Source organism: Limulus polyphemus, unplaced genomic scaffold, assembly GCF_000517525.1.
Source record: "Limulus polyphemus unplaced genomic scaffold, Limulus_polyphemus-2.1.2 Scaffold403, whole genome shotgun sequence".
NCBI classification, from domain to species: domain Eukaryota; kingdom Metazoa; phylum Arthropoda; class Merostomata; order Xiphosura; family Limulidae; genus Limulus; species Limulus polyphemus.
In genome coordinates this window covers 569,809-577,612 of record NW_013666013.1, presented here as the reverse complement: position 1 = coordinate 577,612, position 7,804 = coordinate 569,809, and the positions used below count along the sequence as shown (strand labels likewise).

Here is a 7,804-nt window from a genome sequence, read left to right as displayed (position 1 = left end):
ACATTTGCTGTCATGTTAAACTTATATTAAAGTTTTCTTTATTACCCATTTAAGCCGTCTCCAGCCATTATTTCAATTAATTGGCGTTTTTAAATTTTTCTATAAACAAAAAGAAAACATGCACTTTTCTCCCCCTCAAAAGTTTTTATAGGGATCATAACAGTAAGTTTGATGTTTTCTAAATGTAAATTTGCCCTAAAAGTAAGTATTTTTTTCGGGGTTAATTTCAAACTTTATTACTTTTATGTGTATCATCGAATTTGTTATAATTCAGCTTGTGTAATCCTATATTAATAAACAACTTTGGATGCTTTATGAATAATTAAATCTATGTTAGAAAGATATTTTTGAATTATTTCTTTTGGATGAGTATATTTTATGAAGTATTTGTATGATTAAGAGGAAGTGAATAAAAATTTTTTATTGTTGTGCTCTATTACGCATTTTAAAAATCATTGTTATTTAATTTCACGATAGTTAATTAACAGTCTCTGATTAATTCAGATTTTTTAAAATATAGAACAACTAGCGGAAGAAAATGAAAGAAAGAGGTTTCAGAAAAACTACAAAGACATGTTTTTCTGAAACAAAACATTCACACTATTAAACTATTTTTGTATTTACTTTTAAAATAAACTTAGATCACACACATACTGTATTGAATTCTTCTGAAAAGTGTTATTACTTTCTAAGTTATTATATAAAAGATCATCGGCATATTTTCCTTTAAAAAATTTTCAAATGTAAGTATTGGAATTTTATGGAAGAGCGAATCTGATAATTACCCTCAGAATAAATTGCAGTTATATATATTTTTACTAGAAACATTATTCTTTCAAAGTACGTGATAAAATACTTTATCAGCTGTTATTGTTTATAAAGCCAAGTTGTTAAAGCACACTAACATAAAGTTTTTCTACACAAACGCAGAAAATTCATATTTAGATGTGCTCTATTAAACAAAAGCAAATACCTGTAGAAGTGATTAACCTTTGTTTGAAATAATGAAATAAACAAGGGTGTTCTGTATTTAAAATACGGTATTCTGCAATGTAAAAAATTACTCTGATGTTATTAAGTTTAGTTACTTTTCTATATTTAATACTGATATTCTTCATTATTTAATTTAAGAATAAGCTATATCACAGTCAGGTCTTTCTTTTTTTCGCATTTAATTGCTAAATAAATAACAAACGTTTTCGATTTCTGACTAGAATTATTTAAGTAGATCTCCATCGATTTGCATCCATTGTTTCATTAATGTTCAATAATATATAATAATGCGATATTTAAAACTATTTTGATAAAGCTTCACACAACATAAATTAATTGATACATATTCAATAACAATTTTATGATATTCCTTCTGTGAGCGAAAATTTATATTTTCTTATTTTATATATAAAAACAGTTATAGCCCTCTGTGAAAACATTTTGCCCAAGGTGTGCAGCTGCAACGTAGCGTTTTGTTAAGGGCTTATATTATAAAGTTTCTCATTTGGTGAATAATAGGTGTTATATAAACGTGTAATTATAAATATATTTAAAAACTTTCTCTATTTTTCATAGCATTTTATAAATTTTTACTCGCTAGAAATGCCAAGAGGTAAGTTCTTGTACGTTAATGCTATCTCTTAGTATTAAGGTTAGGCTTAATAAAATATAACGAGGGTTTCCAGTCATGAGAAAACTTTAAGTTCAAAGAGCATTTACTAATACTAGTTGAATGACTTTTTTTCAATGAGTAGCTGATACGCAGAGTCGTGATTATAATAAGTAACGTAGTGATAGACCTATTAATTAGTATTAAATTAAATCAAAAGGTCGAGTTACAGTCAAAGTAATTACTTGTTTTTAATTTTAATTTTTACAAAGATTTGTTTATAATAATAACAATAGTATGACTTATAAGTTATAGTTACACTCAGTTACAACTTACACTTACAGCTCTAAATGACAATTTAATTTACCTTAAATTAGACAAGTAATAAGTATTAACAGCCATAATAACATTTATGGGGTTTTGAACTTGAGCCCATTTTACTTCACCATATAGTAATTTAAATTAATTTTGGTATGTGAATAATTTTATAAATCAACAAGCCCCTTGTTGTGTAAATGTTATATTATCTGAAATATAATGTTATATCACAGCAGACACATGAACTTGCTTTATTAAATTGTACCAAATAATGCACGAGTTTAAGAACTAATCAATGATCTTTAGGTTTTAATTATTCGTGTGAGTTTAGTACCTAAAAACATTCTTGCTTCATCTGTTTATTATAAACAGAGCAATAAATCTCTAAAAGACCATTTTTGTGCCATACAAATTAACATTCATTCATGATTGTGAAATATATTTGCTAGCAACTTGGGCTTTATATTGACATCAATCTGCTGTACTGAATCAGATTTTCTTGGGTTTATCTGTATAAATATTTCTTTAGTATTGCCATATATATATATATATATATAGGTAAATGGGCTATTTTAATTCGAAATTAATTATGTAAGTTATGCTTTTGTGCTTACCCGCGGGTTGAATTGGGATGTGTCTAAGTCTGAATGCAGATTAAAAAGTTTTTCACATTTAAGGACTGATTACCTATATTCAAAACTTCAAATGTGTTATATGAATATAATGACCAAAATGTTCTTTAGATTATATTGGGTCTTCAACCAGATATTTACAAGTTTGCATGATAGAACATGCAGATTTAAAATCATAATTTTCCAGCATTAAGACCAAAGTGCTGAATGAGATTAATGAACCTAAAAAAAATTCAAGCAAAGGCAAATAACGAACAGGACTACAACTGAGGTTAAATGAACAAAATAGTACAGTTTGTTTGTGTGCAGATAAGTTTGATTAATTTTGCATATAAAAAAAAATCATCAGATAGGAAAATTTAACCACAATGTTTACCCATGTATTATGATATGATGTGTGTGTGTGTGTGTATATATATATATATATTAATATTTTGATTATAGACCATGTGTTTCATAAATGAATGTGTTTGTTACATAGAATGACATTATTAATGTCAATTTAGCTTATACTTTTATTGTATTTATTAAGTTGCTGTTATACTAGTTTCTAGTGTATGTGTGACAAGTTTTATTAAGATAGGTATGTTTATAGCATTAATACTTAATATTTAGCACTGCCGTGTCGTAAGATGTTCACTGTAGAATCAATCACATGTAGATCCTGTAATTAATTTGTTTTTTCATCAACATTATACATTTTCAGAAAACGATTGTCATAAAATCCTTTTTTAAACAATTTGTTTTCATATAAACCTTCAGTGTATATTATGAAAAGCAAGCTCACCCTTCACATACACAAATTATTTTGGTTTGTGCTTACACCATTTAATTTTACTAGGCTTACAGAAAGTTTCACATTTCCAAGACTTCTCTTAAGCTTGTAAAATGCTGGCCTCCAATACTGCTGATGTCAGTTCTTTCCACAATAGGTCATATATTACATTGATTAGTGTCATGTAGAATAATCTGTCAGTCAAAATTATAATCAAACTGATTAATGTCACAGAAAAAAGTCAACTAACTGAAATTACTGTTTTTGGTTATCCTAACAAACTATGTAATTGAAATGTTGCCATTATGAACTCTCATTATTTTCGATTTAATTCAAGTATGTTCTGCTTAATTGAGTAGTGTCGCAACTCATGGAAATAATCAACTAATTGAAGTTAGTGTTTCTAACTATTGCTATTTTTGATTATCCAAGTCCCGTGTGAAAATAAAAATTGATTAATATATTTGCTTAATAAGCCTGACAATTAACAAATTACCAAATTCCACTAATCACCCAGCTCTACCTGGTATTGTCAAAAGCAGTTATAGATGGCTTAACATGTATTAGAAGCAAGTTTATCCCCAGCATTTTCACAGATAAGTGAAAACTATTTTCTTATAGTTAAATTGCTGTTTATTTTTATTGTTTGGTACTAGTGAGCCAGTAGTGGTACAGTTGTTCCAAGATTTTAAATAACATTTTTGTTAACATTTTATACCCCTTAGTAGGAAAGAATTTTTCTTTTGTTACTAATTCTATAATGGTTTAAACTTTTCATGTGGAAATGCAGCAAATTGTGGAATTAGTCTCCTGCCAAAATCTATACATACTTTAAGAAATCAATATTTTTCTGTAAATTTTTACACACGAAGATTTGTAAATTGGCATAAAAATTTCATAAACTAAGTTTTTCAAAGTTTTCTGATAGCTCACTTAATGTTAGTAATTTGATAAATTTTCTGTATATTGTTCTTAAAATTAAATCTCTGCATCTTTAGTAACTCTTCTGCCTTTTTCTATTCCAATATGAGTAAGTAAATTGTCTCAGAATAAATAATTTCTTATTTGTATTGCCTAGTTCCAGTTTCTATTACATTATTGTCAGATGTGTCAAGTTAACTTTGAATTAGGCAATTGACTGTACTTTCATTATTGTTAATAATTTGCAAGTGACAATGAATATCAAGTAAAGTTCTACTAATAGCATTGTTTCACTGTATGCATTAAGGATACATAAACATTAAAAAAGTGTACAGTGTCATCATAAGAATATATTTGTTCATTATGATTGAGAATGGCTTATTGTTGCAGGTCGTGGAGGAAAAAGTCACAAAGGAAAAACGCGACACTTCACTAGTCCAGAAGAACTTGAAGCTCATAAAAAAAAAACTGAAAGAGAGAAGCAGTGGCGAGTAGGTTCACATTGTTTATAACACAGTTTTCTTGTGTTTTGGGGGTGAACCAATAGAATGTACTTAAACTGAAAAGTTACACTTTTGTTAATTGTATTTTAATTTTTTGTATTTATCAATGAAGTAAAATCTAAATTCAAAAAGATAAGACATGACAAGCATTTTAGGTGATTTTTATGTTCTATCGATGCTTATTTGATGATAAATTAACTTAAAAATAAGTTTTAGTAACACTTATCGTACTACATTTGTCTATAACAAATATCTAGAAATATCTAGTTCAAGAATTATTTAATGATACAAATTATTTCTGTGGATCAATTTATATTCAGACTGGTTACAAATAAAATACTGCCCTTGGAGCATTTGAGTTTTTTTAACAAATTAATATTTATTTATAATGGAAAAAAAAGTAATCTTATTATAATTTTTTTTTCCAATTTAGGAGCAAAAAGGAGAACTAAGTAGCAGTGATAGTGAAGATGAAGGTGCCACTGGTAAAAATAAAGTCTCATCATCTGAATCAGAAGAAAGCAGTTCAGAAAATGAACAGGTGAAATTGCTGTACATTTATCATTGTTTTAACTTGTTCGAGTAAATTTCCTTATTATGGCTTTTATAGGTTTACTGTTCTAGAAGGGTTTCGAGTCAAATTATTGCAAAATATTTTTTCTGTAATGAAACGTATAGTATTTGGGGCATTAATTAAATGATATATTCTAAAATTAAAAATTTTTCTAGAAAAAGAATGTTTGAATGAGAACTTACACAAAGAAAGAAACAAAATGTAAGAAAATTCCTCTGATAGATTGTTTAGGTAGAGTATTCATGATGAAACTTTGTTGAATGGACAGCAACTGCCGGTTGCAGAAATACAAGTTTAGAGGACGATGTTTCAAAAGTCTTCCGCCTTTCGTCTTCAGGAAAGATCTGACTTTTGGACCTGAAGACGAAAGGCAGAAGACTTTTGAAACATCGTCCTCTACACTTGTATTCTTACAACAAGGCAGTTGCCGTCCGTTCAACAAAGTTTCATCAAGTTCACATGTAACAGGTATTCATTTTTTTGTGTGTGTGTGTGTGTTTTAAAGTTTCGATTTAGTAATAAAAAGAATGCTGTTTAACTCTTTAAGCATCTTATATTTCTACGTACAACTTTTGTTATGAGATGGACTCTTGCACCTATTTTAGCCATATGTCAGAATTAAACTGCTCTTCTAAAAACTGTTCAAGCATATCAACTAATGACTCAACTTTCAATGCTCCACAAAATGTGATGTTTCTAAAAGTTATAAACATCTTAGCATTATGTTTTGCATACATTTTTAAAATAATTATAGGCTTCTGAACATTACAATAAAAAATGAAGAGTGTTTGGGAAATATTTGTTACTTTAGTTTTGAAATTTCTTGGTGATCAACAAGAAATTTCTTTTATTTACTTATGTATAAAACTTTCTAAGGTGTTGTTTCACTGTAACTACATCTTTTTTGTGTGTATTTCTTTTTAAAATAACATACCTAATTCTTGTTTATGTACATAACTCACTGACATGGTGTGGTAGAAACCATTTAAGTTGAAGAAGTAAATTCAGTTGTTTTTTTTTCAACTGCCCATAGTGTTTGATTTCACATTTCCAAACAGTTTTAACTTAGTAGTAAAAGACTAGCATACAATATAAAAAGCATTCTGAAGCTTGTAAATGGTCTGTAAAATATTTGAAGGCCAATTGTTGTCTCACATTTCTTTAGTCATACCATAGTGCCCTCCCATTTCATGTGGCATTCAATTCCAATGATATTTATGCTGTCTCAACATTTATACTATATATATATATATATACCAAGTGACATAATGTCCATTTCATGAAGAAGGGTATAAAACATATTGAAATGTGAGGGTTAAAAGAAACCTATTTTGGTTTCTGCAAAGTACAAAGTTCAAGAACACATTGTTTGATCTGGAGTTTAAATTTCTCTTCTATTATTACAAATGTTTAAAGCCCAGGCACCATAAGCCAATTTAAAAAAATTGAATATGAATTTTGCAGTTCATATACATAAAATTTTTTTAAAATTACATCATTGAAAGTTTTTGTGGAGGGTCTGGGGTTTGAGATGTAACACCACTAGACATGCTTTGCATTTTCAGCTCTGTGTATGTTATAAAAATGACAGTAAGTCCTTTTTATTTGGTTTAAAGTGCCAGACAGTCCTTGTGGCTGTGGGTGCTGCTGGTTGGCTGCCCTCCCTCAAAAGTTCAAAATTAGGGATGGCCATACTTGAACCTAGGGTCTCTTACCTGACTGTTTTGTCCACATGTACATAAAGTGTCGTTGAGGTTGAAAATTCCAATTCCTGATAATTAAGCACTGGTTTTTGCACTTCACATAAAGCATATAGGAACATTATTTTCTTTTTACTGAAAAATAGAGTTAAAATTATATGTTTTTGCTGTGACAGCTAATTAAATTTTTCCTCATATTATTAGATACCTGTATTAAAATTTATCCTTGAAAATTTGATATTTCCTAGTGTAAATTACTGTTTTTTGTGTTTTTGGTTTTAAAATGTTAAACAATATAACATAGTTAATGCTCTTTATAATATTCAACAAGATTACTAAATCTGTTAGATCATTGGACTTCTTAACATTAATTTTCTTTTTTGACTCTGGTAATTTTACTAATTGAAAATCATGTATTCTTTTATGTTGAAATGACCCCTCAAAATTTGTGTATTAGATTTTAGGATAATATTTTAAATATGCTATTTGGCAGTTCTTTCTCTATACATATGTAAATATGGTTTATAAAATGAATAAATAATAATGAAATGTAACTGGAACAACAATAATTTTGATCCAACAAAATCTTAACTTTTATTTATTATAAACATACCATATGATTATTATGTATGTTTCACTAAATAACATGCTTTTTGCAGCATGTTTCAACAGTATGTGCTTATGTATTATTTACAACACAAAAATAACCAACTTCTTTTTTTCTTTAGTTTTGTGAAGCAACAAAATATTTAAATTATTAGGTTGTCAAGACATTAAT

General features: G+C 28.0%; 1 protein-coding gene across 1 annotated transcript in view; it reads left to right on the top strand.

Moving 5' to 3' along the window:
• Window positions 1–1,419: 1,419 nt before the first annotated feature.
• LOC106458008 (28 kDa heat- and acid-stable phosphoprotein-like) overlaps window positions 1,420–7,804 on the top strand; it is a 17,254-nt gene continuing 10,869 nt past the window's right edge. Inside the window, exons 1-3 of the mRNA XM_013917458.2 lie at window positions 1,420–1,606; window positions 4,640–4,740; window positions 5,186–5,293. Of these exons, the coding sequence (XP_013772912.1) occupies window positions 1,597–1,606; window positions 4,640–4,740; window positions 5,186–5,293 (219 nt within the window). The 5' untranslated portion in view covers window positions 1,420–1,596. The remainder of the gene's footprint in view (window positions 1,607–4,639; window positions 4,741–5,185; window positions 5,294–7,804) is intronic.